Source organism: Cryptomeria japonica, chromosome 6 (assembly GCF_030272615.1).
Source record: "Cryptomeria japonica chromosome 6, Sugi_1.0, whole genome shotgun sequence".
In the NCBI taxonomy this organism is placed as follows: Eukaryota; Viridiplantae; Streptophyta; class Pinopsida; order Cupressales; family Cupressaceae; genus Cryptomeria; species Cryptomeria japonica.
In genome coordinates, this window is record NC_081410.1 from 440,687,704 (window position 1) to 440,701,345 (window position 13,642).

The following is a 13,642-nucleotide window of genomic DNA, read 5'->3' on the forward strand; positions in this document are numbered from 1 at the left end:
TTTACATACCCAACCCTAAACTTATAATTCAAAATACTAAGGCGGATAATTTTCAAAACCTAAGATTCTCAACCTTGAAAAGTGAGAATTTAAAAATTAAAAACATGAGATAGAACTATGTCTAGGATCTTGTTTGAAATCTAGTCTATGAGACAAAATTAAAGCATGGTTTAATCTAGAATAAGAAAACTAACAAGAGATGCATCAAGACATTTTAAAATTAAAAGATTGTATATCAAAATACTAGGTTAGACTTGAGAGCATCAAACACATTAAAAAAACAAATTATATATCAAAATCATACATCAAACACATGAATCCATAATGATAGGTTAGACTTGAGACCGACAAACACATTAAAAAATAAAATATTATATCAAAATCATACATCAACCACATGAATCCGTAATGATAAATTAAATTTAAGAACGACAAATACATTTAAAAATTAAATTATATATTAAAATCATACATCAAGCACATAAACCCAAAATGTAAAACAAAGAGAAAAAATGTCCTCGAATTGGATGGACCAGAGATTTAATAAAAAACAAACGAACAAACGGCGTTTCTTTACCCATTACCATGCTATAGACTAGCCAGTCATATAATACCCTAACCTGCGATGGCGGGGCTGTACCTACTTACAGGCTAATTCTAAACTCTGTTAAGCCTTTAAATTCAAACAATTATTATTTTAATGAGGTCTGGAAGGCTTCCGTGGGTAGGACGTTACAGTAGCTCAAATGCACTTGTTACACCAGCACATCACAGGTTCAAATAACTTTTTTTTGTACGTGCACAGTATTGGGTTTATTTAGGGTTTCATACCATCATAATAAATGTAGTGCATTGGTGATCAGGGTAAAGGGCAGTAGAATTGGAATACAAATTAGTTGCACATTTTCTCAAATGGAGTTCGCTAAATTTGGTGAAGTCGTCATCAGTAATGCGGCAGAACTAGAGAAGAAAAAAAATGCTATTCGAGCTTCCGGGCCTGCTAAATTACAGGTAATAACTAAATGAAAATAAAAATGAAATATGCTTTGCTTTGCAATTTTACTAGGATTTTGTACTCGTTTTTGGTGAGTTGGCCACTAGTTAGCTTTGTGACCTCTTGAGCAGGTGAGTTTGGGTAAATATGTAAAGAAAGTGGAAACAAATTCTGTTTTAGATTTTTAAAAGGAGTCTATGTGTCAAATTGGTGTCTAGCTTTGTTGTGACATAAAAGATCAGTTTGTGCATGGCTTCGTGTAAAGTAAGTTGAAGATGAGTACCTGAAGTACAGGGTTCAATTCCCGTGGAGGACATGGATGAGGTCCTTTATTGTGGCTTTTCTAGCTTTAATCGATCCAAGAGAACAATAATCATTACTTGACAAGATTTAATCACACCTACACTGAATAAATTATTTGAATTTAATTAAAACTAGATGGAGAGGTTGGGCTGTCGTCCAATTGTAGATTAGTTGAGAGTTTAGCTTGGTTGGCCCAAATTTGAGTCTGAGGTTTTCATGCAGGCTTACCCTTTCTCGGGTTACAAGCACGTTCTTCTGGAACTTATTGGTAGAGAAAAGAGGTAACCCTATTATTAAAACAACTTTTCTGGTTTTAATGTGAATGTGACTCCCTAAAGTAATATTAAAAAATCATGGTTATTTTCCTGCACCAATTTGGTGTATTCGAGGTTTATTTCCATTTACCTTATAAATTGGTCAAAAGTTGTACCCCTGAATTTTGACTCCCCAAAGTGACATCAATCCTCCGTTTTAGAATTTACTAGCCAAAAAAGGCTTAGATCTGGAACAAGACAACAATGATTTATTTGCTTTGCATGGTATATCTTAGTTGAGGCCATGGGCCACCTTTGTTCTTTGGGTTCGTCGACATGGGGACATATTGGGACTGTGCTCCTCATAACCCCATCTTTTTCTGTTTATTTTGTCACGTCATCGGCATGTTTTGGAATTCTTCTGGTATTTAGGGACATTTTCTATTTTGTAGGGCACCGTAGGACTTTGGGGGACATCCCCAATCTGCTAGGTACATCTTAGGAATTTCATGACATCTCCGAAATAAGAAATGGGGCGTTTCCAGATGTTTGTATCCTTAATTTTGAATTCGTATTTCCATATTTCACTTCATTTTTAATTTGAAGTACCAATCGTCAATGTTGGGCTGTTCATTGTTTTATGTTCAATGTCATAGGTATACATGCGTTTTCAGTGGTTCAGAACGTTTAGCAATTTCATTATGTTATTAAAAAGTCGTAATATCTTAAAATATATATTCATCTGCTCTTTAACATTTATGAATTTTTTTTGCTTTCTTACGTTTTTACACTCTCCCTCTTACTAAATAACTGAAACATAGGATGGGACTTAAATATGCCCGATTAAATGTTACAGTATATCCACACTAATGGCGTTGTGAGCTACCTCAATGCAATTAGGGAGATTTCAAATTGAATTACATTCTTTAGAGTGCCCCGTCTTACAAACATTTCAAACTCTTTAAATTTGGGTCATGCTCCCCCAATAACTGTTACAACACAACACCGTGGAACTTCAGTCATGATATTTAGAGTGCCCTCCACTACCATTACAGCACAATCCTTCAAATCCTTGTTCGTGGTCCTATGAATGCGTATGTTGCAAGTCTTCAAAATAAGTATCAACATATCATTTTGTGCTAGCATCTCAACCTTAAAGGCTTTGATAGTTTTGTATATAAACTAGCTATTGCCAGTTCTGGCAGCTAAAACTTTTGAGGCCAGGGTTTTGGCTTTAGTGTTAAGTTGTAAACATTTCTCCAGCTCTTTGCCACATCGGAATTTGGCATAACAATATCAACAATTGTCTGATGTATCATTCTCATATGTTGCATCAAGCCATAGATCCATTTAAACAGACTCCATGACCCACTTGTCAACAATTGGAGTGCTGAATTTCTTTTCTACCCTTCACTGAATTTGTGTCTACGCTTTGGTGGAAGTCTCACCCCTGGTTGTATTTTAACTCACAATCCTTTGGGCTGATCCTTATTGCAGTTGCTTTGTCAGAGCTTGATTTCAATGATGACTTCCCCTACTTTTCAATTGGATGGTGGCTCCATTTCCTTTTGCTTTGAATTTGGCCAGCTTAGGGACTAATGCAGATGACCTGTACTCTTCCTAGGAATCAACTTGAAGAGTCTACCATGACGGTTAAACTTCCCTATCAAACCCTTAATCAAGTTTGTCTTGCCCGTAAATTTAAAAAATAAAATGATATCTTGAATGGAAAAAATAATACAAAAATTTAATTTGGATTCTTTCCAAGTTTTTGTGTAGGCAAGAACCAAGTTGTTGTTGTGGGAGATTCTTTGGCTTTTACAAATATTAAATCAAAGCAATTTCAAATAATTTTTCTTCTTTCCAAAATACATCTGCTTTAACCAGTGCTGAGGATTTCACTTCAGTTGGAGAAGATTTATTTTTCTTAAAATCAAGACAAATTTGTGAGAAATTCTCGTATGCTAATTTTTAAAGATTCTTCACAGGTAATTGCTGATTTTGACATGACACTTACAAAATGCTGGGTTGATGGCAAGCGTGGACAGAGTTAAGTGTTTAATCCTTTTTGTCCATAATAAAGTTCTCGATTTAACAATCTATGTACATGTGTGGTGCTAATTTTACTTTGAATTGTCACTAGGCAGCCATGCTCTCTTGAAGCAAGGGAATGCTGAATATGACCTCAAGCGGCGACGGTTATATGATTATTACCGGCCGTTAGAGGTCTGTCCTACAATTGCCATTGATGAGAAGACAAAGCTTATGGAGGAGTGGTAAGATACATTTTAATGATATAATCTGGTTCCACATATATTTATTACTTCTAACCACATGGATTCACTTTTGTACTTGCCTTTGATCTCACATTTGGGATTTCAGCAAGCTTGCAAAATAAAATTTATCTATGGTTTGTTACCATAATTACATTTGTTTTAATTCTATTTTCACTAGAATTTTACTTTGATGATGTGAGCTGATGCTGCCTCATCTGCTGCATTCAATAGTAATTGTTGAAAAATATATAAATACAAGTGCAATGGTTTGTTTTTCTAGACAACGACCAATTCTATGCTATTCTATTTAGAAACACTGGAGATTCAAGTTGATGTCATTGATGTCATCATGTCCACATGACATTGGCATGATGTGAATTTTGAATAATTTGTATTGTATGCCTTAAAAACTGCTGATATTGGCGATTTGACTTGTAATATCAGCAATCTACGTACTTGACTGCAATTTGATTTCTTTTCTGGCAATTAATGCAGTATTGGCAGTGATAAATGGTGTTTGAATAAATGTTGTTTCACAGTATAATTTGAATTCTGTTGATTATAAAATGTGGTTTTAAAGGTTATTGGCTGTAAGATTGCTCTTGGACTGCAATAAATTTTATGAATGGCTTTTGTACTATTCTTTTCTTTTTGTTCTAAAATTGGAGTATAAAAGTCTTTGGGCCAAAGAAAATCTTTTAGTCACCAAATACAGCATTTTGGCCAAACAAAAAGCCTTTGGTCACCAATAGAAAGCTTTTGAGGATAAATATCGAACTTTGAAAAAATAATATAACGTCAAGTGTTTTTTGCTGTGGAGAAGGCAAAGAGAAATGTTGGTCAGAGAAATAAACGAGTGAGCCATGATGGCAAAGAATGCCAGGCATGCCCCTTTATAGACGTGGTTTGATCATGATCAATAACAGAAATTTTCAGATCTTCTGGTAACTCATTGAGATTCATAGTATATTAAGGTTCTGCTGCTCAAATTTTCAGCCTTATTCCTTGAATGCATTGTTTGTAGCCTAGCCTTTGGGGATAAATATCATGCCATATTGGAAAAATGAAAGAACCTTTGTTGTATCTTGAACCTTAATGGAACTTGAAACGACAAGCTAGTTAGAGAAATAAGCTAGGGAGCTACAATGGCAAAGGATGCCAAGGTGTCTCCATTTATTGATGATGTTTGACGATGATCAATAACAGAAAGTTTCAGATTTTCAAGCAACTCAGCAAGATTCATAGAATGCTCAGGTTTAAGGTGTGCCCATTTATGGATGATGTTTGATGACTAAAAATAACAACAAAATTTAGATTTTTAAGCTGCTCATTGAAATCCATAGACTGTTAAGTTTCTGCCTCTCAAATTTTGAGTGTAATTTCTTGAATGCATTGTTTGTAGCCTTGTAGTTGTGATGGTTATCAAATTTGACATGGTTTGGTTAAATCTGAAGACAGTGTACATCATAATAGGATTCACCTCAACGTGGCATTCTTCAACTTCTAGAAGAGATAAACAAATCTCTTGTCAATCCAAGTAACAAAGAAGGTCATTACTTATGATAGAGTATGTGTGGATCAAAATCAATCTCACTAGAAGACTTAAGGGAGTTAAAGTAATTGGATGTCTCCCTTCAATGTTGAACTTTAATTATCAAGATAAAAATTATTAGTTACAATGACAGGTAGGCTCATATTGTGCAAAAGGGAATAAAAGCAGTGAACATCCTGTTTCCGTCCTCAAAATAGATTATCAGTGTTCCACCGGCGTTGGGGACGGGGGACAGGTTTCCGGGACGGGGGGACCAAGGGCCTAAGTTTGGGGACGGCGGGGGGGTGGTGCTGATATAGTTATACATATACATATAGTACTTGAAAAACTAGTTTTGAAAAGATGTATGACAGTATAATAGTATAAGAATTACATTTCAAATGAAACTATAGGAAATTTGAAATTCTAAATCTAAATACCAAGATTTCTTCAATGCTAATTGCTAAATAAAATTTGACAAATGAAATTGTCAAATTGGAGATTTCTATTATATCGAAAAAGGAAAATATGAATATCTGATGCCATTGCAAAGTCTATAATAATAAAGATGATTACATGATTCATCATTACAATGAGTAGCCAAATACAAATACTAATAGCAATAGCATTAGAAAAGAGACAAAACTCAAAATGTAGCTAATGGAGGCCTCTAATCATCTGCGAACTCCTCCTCACTGGAGCTGCTGGACTCTTAAAGATCAAGATCCCTCAAGCTCACACCAACCAGCCCTGCATCTGAAGTGGTAGGATCATCCTCATCAATCTGTGAAGGCTCCTCTGGCTCTACATCCCATCGTGTCGTTGGACTCTCCTTGTATACAAGTGTCTTGCGGTCCATGGGACGCAAAGTACTATGTACATCCACAAGCTTCTTTGCTCTCTTAGAGGTAAGTCTGTTCCTATTAGGAGAGTGGATGAAGCTATATGTAGACCAGTTTCTCTCAGCAGCTGAAGAACTGGAAACCTGGGATAGCAGACGGATGGCTAGAGCGGTGGTCAAAGATTTCGGGCCATGACAATTCCACCACAAAAGTGGGTCCTCCTATGCCATAGTTTCTATATCTATCTTTGCTGCATCTGAATAGCCTCTAAGAGTGGCAAATCTTCCCCACTCAGTGCGAATTGTGCCGGCATCTTTGGAATCAAACATCTTCTCTATGCACCTAAAGAAACCCGCCTTCACCTCGTCATCTTGAATTGGTGTCACTCTACCCGGTCTAGCCTTGTACCACTTAGGATTCAAGGCAAAGGCAACCATATGCAAAGGAGTGTTCAACTTGTCCCATCTACGCTGAATGATAGGCTAGATTTGCTCATTGTAGAATGCTAGAGAGGGGTCCTTCACTCGCACAACACCTCTCATCTGGTCAAGCATAGAGTCAATGCACTCATACACCTCTCCAAGGTTAGGTGCATCCCCATTCCCACATATGATCACTTGGAATACTGGAGAAACGATGGAGACAATGTATTTCACATTAGTCCAAATCACATCACTGTTCACTATCTCCCCTGCTCTGTCTTGGCCTCAGCCCACCTATTCCACTCATTAGTCATAACCATGAGTTGCAATGCCTCTTGCAACTTAATCATTCTCTCCAAGAGAATGAAATAGGATGCGTATCTGGTCTCAACTGGTTTCAAGAACTCCTCCTTCACGAAGGTCCTGAAGAGTGCATGTGAAGTGTGGTGGTTGCAGATAAATATTTGCACATCTCTCGCATCGGTGACCACTCCTCTAATCTAGTCAATCTTCCCCATGTCCTTGAGTGCAATGTTCATGGCATGCACACAACATGGGGTCCAACAAATGTGTCTATAGGCTGTCTCAATGAGTCTCCCTACTACTCTACACACATGGGTTGCATTTGTCACTACTTGGACCACATTTTGTGGCCCAACCTCCTCAATAGCCTCCCCGAGGACCTGAAACTGGAAATCAACATCTTTGCGATGCCTTGTACAATCAATCGCTCTAAGGAAGTATGGGCCCTTTGCACATGTGACCATGATGTTGATGAGTGGACGATGGCTAATGTTCGTCCACCCATCCATAACTATACTGCACCCCGATGCCACCCAACATGCCTTCATCTTCTCCATCAAAATATTGATCTTGGAATAGCATTTATCCAAGATCGAGGTCCTCATTTTCGTCTCACCTGGTGGCACATAAGATGGTCCTCCCTTCGCCACCATAGCCATCATCTCCCTATAATAAGGAGACCGTGTAACATGAAATGGAATGCCTTTGGCAAAGAAGAACTTGCCAATGGATTCATCTATCTCATCTCTTAGCTGCACATTAAACATATCAGCAATGGGGTTACTCTGTGGTGTCTGCAACCGATGTTCCCCTGCCTTGGCGGCACTAGAAGTGGAAGTGGATGGAGATCCAAACATCATTCCTCTCGTCTGCGAAGCATGAGAAGTATGTGGTGGATTTTGGCTGTGCTAAAGGGCTGCCCTAGCAGACAAAGTAGTAGGCATTGAAATGTTTGTGTCATCTGGAACCCCCCAAAGCCTATTAAACTCAATTCTGTACTTTATATTTTTTGCTTCCTCCAAAAACTTACAATGTCTCACACCTTTTCTTGTCCAAAAAAGAAAGTGTGCGTTCACCCTACTAATGCTACCAAACCATTCAGTGTCACAAATGTTGCACTTCCACTTCCTTGTTCCCCCACTTGAATGTGATGTGCCTTGTATTGATATTCTTGAAGCAAACTGTTTGAGAGGAGACTTAGGATCAAAAGGACCCCTAGCATACGGTGCCAACAACTCTGAAGGGCAACTTGTACTAGCTGGTGCACTCGCCGTAGAACTAGATTGGGCTCCAGGATCAGCCCCATGGTCACCCCCCTCATTTTCAGGTTCAAATTCTGAATCATTCTCACTATGAGAATGGATTTCAATCTCATCCTCACTCATGCTTTGGGAGCTCATTGTGAAATTGACACTGCATTTCACAAAATAAAAATAAAAATAAAATCAGCCTAGTTTAACAAATAAATTTATTTTCCTATTCATCTCAAAATGAGATTTGATGTTGAATCTTGAGGGCAAAATGCCCTAAAGATTCAACATCATATTTTATTATTTTTATTTTTATTTTTAAATATAAAAATTCATAAATTGTAAATTTTATTTTCCAAATTGAAATTTCAAATTTGTTTTTCAAGGTAGGAAAAAAAACAAACAAATTTAAAGCTAAACAAACAAAGAACCAAAAATGACATTGAAAATCAGAAAATAAAACCAAAAAAAAAAGAAAAACCCTACCTTGTGCTTGAAAAATCTCTCCAAAATGTAGTAGAATCTTCTTCCTCTTCTTCTTGCTTCTTTTCACTCCTATCACACTTGCAATCACTTTTTTCACCCCTTCAATCAGTCTTCTGCAAGTTTTTCCTCCTCTTCAGCTTGCTGGAAAAAAAATCAGTCTTTTAAAATGAGAGTGAAATTAACAAAAAACATGGTTTTGTGTTGTTTTGGGGGAAAGTGTGGGGCCCACGTCCAATTAGGGTTACCCCCCAACCCCCCAAAATGTCACTTTAAATTTTTTTTTTTTTTAAAACTTTCTATTCATGTGGGGCGATGGGAGACGTTTGGGTGTCTCCCCGTCCCTCGAGAGACGTGCAGACGTCTCCCAAGGAGACTTGAGGACGTCTCCATGTCTCCTTGGGAAACGCAGAGATGTCTCCCCTTCTCCGGTGGTGCTTTGGTGGAGGTGGTGGGGGCGGGATGGCGGGGGACGTCGCCGTCTTCGAGACGCGGCCAAAGGGGGGGGGATGTGTCTCTGTGGAAAACTGTAGATTATAGGTTAACATTGCACATCTATTGTTTTTCCACCTAAATAAGAGCTTGTTAGATTAAGAATAAAGGATGATAAAACCTCTCTAAGCTTTACCATTTGTTTATGTTAGGCGTCATCATCTTTAGCTGGGAGGCTTTCATGTTCTTAAATTTAATCCAGTACTCAACTCCAGACTTGCATTGCACAGTTTGCAAGAAAATCCACAACCTTATTGCTTTTCTTATGGGATGTGAACACTATAATGTATAGCTTTTTACCATTTCCATAACTTTCACAATGGTAACTAACAAGTTTTTGGAAGCTTGATAGAAACCTTTACAAAGAAGGCCAGAATCTGATAATTGATTAACAGTATTGTCCATTTCTAGGCCATATTCCTTTTTGATGACTTGGACTGGTGCAGTAAAAGGTGGTGTTACATGTATGTACGCTATTTGTATTAATTCTTGAACTTGTTGTTCACCTTTTAGTATTTACTATTTTGGTATGGCTAAGACCATTATTATCTCTAGAAGAAATATAAATGATTTCATGTTTAGATTATCTTGCTGCCATTCTGTCGAACCTGCTCATGTGCATGGAAACTTATATTGAAAAAATACACAACTAGAAAAGATAATTCTAGAGAAACTAAAATAACATGGTTTGCAAAGACATGAAAACCAATTTGATGAAGTACAAGAAAGCGAATGGAAAAACAATTCAAAAGGTTCAACCTCACAGATTCTGCTTACAGAAAATATTAATCAATTATAATCTGTGCTACATATATGTAACACATGGCATAAGAGCTCAACCTGCTGGCGTTTGTGGTTTGATTGTTGATTTTTGATTCTAGAAAAAGAATGCTGTGAATGGATTATATTTCATATTTCACACAATGAAAGAAATATTATTCTTTAGATTTTTTTAAAGCATCATGTGAGGATGATACTAAGGAGGAGTGTTTTCCTTGACAAGGGCAGGTGGGAAAAAACTCATGCACTCCTTGTTGAGGGTGGTCTGAATTATGCAGCTATAAGGAACTCTGTTACAAATTCAGCAATCGACTTTCGGGATGGTGTGGTTCAGTTGTTTGAGATCCTTGAGGTGGAGTCTTCATCCCTTACCCGTGGTTAGCATGTTTGATAAATTTGAAGGTTGACATTTCTATTTTTGGAGTGGTTGATTAATTCTGGTTTGTTTGTTGCAGAAAATTGAGGTGCCTGTTCTGATATTTTCAGCAGGCCTTGCAGACATTATTGAAGAGGTAATCTGATATATATGCTTACTTTTTTGGCATTTACACTATAAAGACGAGGTTGAAGTAACTGAGAAAACAACTCTTGCATAAGAGATCTTTTTCTATTCTTTGCAGTTTGTGGATATTAGTTTTGTTGGATTTTGGATAAGTGTTATCACAAACATCTGACTTGCTGCAAAACCTACTTTTGCTAGGTTATGCGGCAGAAACTTCACAAAAATTTCAAGAATGTCAAGGTGGTTTCTAATCGCATGGTTTTTGATATCCATGGCAACCTTGTTGGGTTTAAAGGTACGCTTTATGTTAGGTGTTAGCATCCTATTTATTCATAGTTTCAAGGTATATATGTATGCAAAGAATAAGTTTGCTAGTAGCAGAAAACTTCAAGGATTAGCTTTAGAGATCTGGGAAAACAAAATAGGTCTATATTTTTGCATTTTGTTATCCTCCCTCAGCCATGTAAGGCCGTTTATCTATTTTTCTTCCCTAGTCACTTTCCCTGATCTTTTGGTTTTCTGTCTCCTATCTTTCTATTTTGCACTCGATTACTGTAATAAAAATGGATGCATGGATGCAAGTTTAATATAGACTGTTATGTTGAATTGAGTATTTTGTTTGATTGTTGTAATATACTTTGTATTCCAGATTTCTGTTGCTTCATATTCAAGTTTTTATATTACATATTGATTTAAATTGATGGATTATTCAGAAGGGATGCGTAGAATGTTATGGTGAATTGAGTGTTTTGTTTGATTGTTATAAATTAAGAAATATACTATGAATGCTGGACATCTGTTGCTTCATATTCAAGTTTTCATATTACATATTGATGTAAATTGATGGATTATTTAACAGGAAAGACGATTCATGTATTGAACAAGAATGAACATGCTCTTGAAATGGCTGCCCCAGTCCATGAGAAATTGGGCAACAATAATGGGGTTGAAAGTGATGCCAATGGTGCTTCTGTTGTTAAGGATAGAACAAATGTGTTGCTACTTGGGGATCATATTGGAGATCTTGGCATGTCTGATGGTTTGGACTTTGAGAATTGTATCTCAGTTGCATTCTTGTATGTTCTTTATTGATTTTGCAGATAGTTTTCTCGTGCTTCTTTTATCTGGCAATCTTTTGATTGTTTTTACCTTTTTATTTCCAGTCTACGTAAAATCACTTTTTGTTTCCTTTTCCAGAAATGAGAATGTTGAGAAATCAATGGATATTTATAAGCAGGCGTATGATATTGTCTTACCGGTAGGTTGTCACGTTGTACATTTTACTACAGTTGCACTTCATTTCTCATTTGGCCTTGTTTGCTTTCCTTCTGAGCACTGAACAGGTTTTTGATTGTTTGGTTACAGAATGATGCACCCATGTGGGAAGTTGTGAACCTGGTAAAAGAACTGTGTTTATAAGTCCGTTGGTTAAATGTGGCCAGGATACAAAACTACAATTAACATCCTACTTATAAAAGGTCAGGTGAATTATTTTGAAAGATAGGACATCAATAGCTGGAGCACTTGATTGTGTCTGAAATCCATCACATATTCAGTTTCAGTTTTAAGTTTGACATTCTAACATTCCGGGTCAGTTTAGCTTTCTGTCATCTGTTTTGACACGGTTTCTTGTAATTGCAGATTGACAATCTTTCATTTTGATGATTTGCTTGGACTATTGGTCTAACTAAAAGCAACACTGCTGGACTTATTTCAAATTCCTTGGGAAGGTTAATTTTTGTATAGGAAAATACCTTGCAAATCTTTATATTCTTAATTCTTTACCTGGTACATACAGTTGTTGAACATGAATTCAAATGTAATACAAGAATAATTCATTGTTTGTATTTGTAAATTACTTGCAAGTCTTTCTTGTGTTGCAACTGTGTTCTTACTTTCCGTGATAATTTTGCTTTTGCTCATTATTGTTTTTTATATATAAGCAATGATGAAGCATTGGAATTCCATAAATTGTAGGAAAGGATGAGTTTTGTCTCATATTGTTGATTTTAAAATCTCAGATTAACAGTAAGAACAAAAATCAGAATTGTATCTTTGATAATGTTAATTTAGCTTATATTAACTTGTAGGTTAAATGATTAATAATGAACATTTAAACAAACATAGCAGAAGTTGAATGCATGAAACAAGACACATAACACAAGTTACCTTGGGAAACCTCCTCCTTGGAGGAAAAATCCATCATGAAGTGATCCTCAGATCTGATTATAAATTAGATGTAACATTCTGAGTACAACACTTATCTCTTAGGGCTGATGAAGTTGATCAAACAACAATCTGTTTTATGCTCCTTTGATGGCTAGGTTTGCACACAAGTTAGTCTTAGATTTGCACTTTTATCTGCACCAGATCTGCACTTTAGTCACACCTTAAGTTTGCAACAAGTTGCGCACCAAGTGCGCACCGATCTGCCCTTCATCCTTGCATCTGCACTTGCTTGCACTGCATTCTCTGTGCACTGATTTGCATTGCACCAGCCCACACCAAGGTGTGCATCAAGTGCACATCCATTTGCACTTCTTAACAATTGGGCTGCTCCAAGTGCACCTTTGGAAGATGAGGTTTGTGCTCCAAGTGCACCTTTGGAAGATGAGGTTTGTGCTCCAAGTGCACACACAGTTCGCACCTTTGGAAGATGAGGTTTGTGCTCCAAGTGCACACACAATTCACACCCTTAAAAGGATAATCTCGCACCTTTTCTGGATAACTTTGCACCTACTAGCTGAGATAATTCACACATATGATTGAAGAAGTTCACAGAGAGCAGAGAGGTATTTCACCTTGATGAATAGTGTAAATGACTTGCAATTGTTGCTTGTATATATATGCAAGATGTGAGGCCCATCTTTTGGGTTGGCTCAATAACTTTTGGTGCCAAACAATATTTTAGTTTACACGCCACATATGGGTCCTATCTTTGGTGCCTAAGTTACATGCTAAATGATATGACTTCGGGTCCATACGTTTGACTAGGTGTGGCCTTTAGCTTTGGACATAATACAATAAGGATAGGGTCCAACCCTATAAAGATTCACATAATATTGGAATAGGGCCCAACCCTATTTATAATGAATTCTAATGTTGCCTTTGACAATTAGAGTTCACCTTTTATTTTGCTCCCTAGTTACAAAAGAAATCAACACTCCCTCTTAACTAGGGAGAAAAATAATCTTACAACCAAGTTACGTG

General features: G+C 36.9%; 1 protein-coding gene across 2 annotated transcripts; it reads left to right on the forward strand.

The window, feature by feature from the left end:
• The first annotated feature begins 521 nt into the window (after window positions 1–521).
• On the forward strand, window positions 522–12,311 carry LOC131037544 (uncharacterized). Of its 2 annotated transcripts, none has more exons than XM_057969738.2 (11): window positions 522–774; window positions 849–1,011; window positions 3,540–3,600; window positions 3,695–3,827; window positions 10,159–10,282; window positions 10,386–10,442; window positions 10,631–10,727; window positions 11,292–11,508; window positions 11,630–11,690; window positions 11,798–11,910; window positions 12,074–12,311. In XM_057969738.2, exons 1-10 carry the CDS (start codon window positions 701–703, stop codon window positions 11,849–11,851), a joined length of 1,041 nt encoding a protein of 346 aa, XP_057825721.1. In that variant the 5' UTR covers window positions 522–700; the 3' UTR covers window positions 11,852–11,910; window positions 12,074–12,311. The 2 variants fall into 2 exon arrangements, with proteins under 2 accessions (XP_057825721.1, XP_057825722.1); XM_057969739.2 differs by having other exon boundaries at window positions 524–774; window positions 864–1,011.
• The last annotated feature ends 1,331 nt before the right edge of the window (window positions 12,312–13,642 follow it).

Coding starts and splice junctions, on each gene's coding strand:
- LOC131037544 (XM_057969738.2), top strand. CDS start 701: ATGAGGTCTGGAAGGCTTCCGTGGGTAGGACGTTACAGTAGCTCAAAT. Junction 10,283..10,385: donor AGTTGTTTGAGATCCTTGAG/GTGGAGTCTTCA, acceptor TGTTTGTTGCAG/AAAATTGAGGTGCCTGTTCT. Junction 11,509..11,629: donor TGTATCTCAGTTGCATTCTT/GTATGTTCTTTA, acceptor TTCCTTTTCCAG/AAATGAGAATGTTGAGAAAT.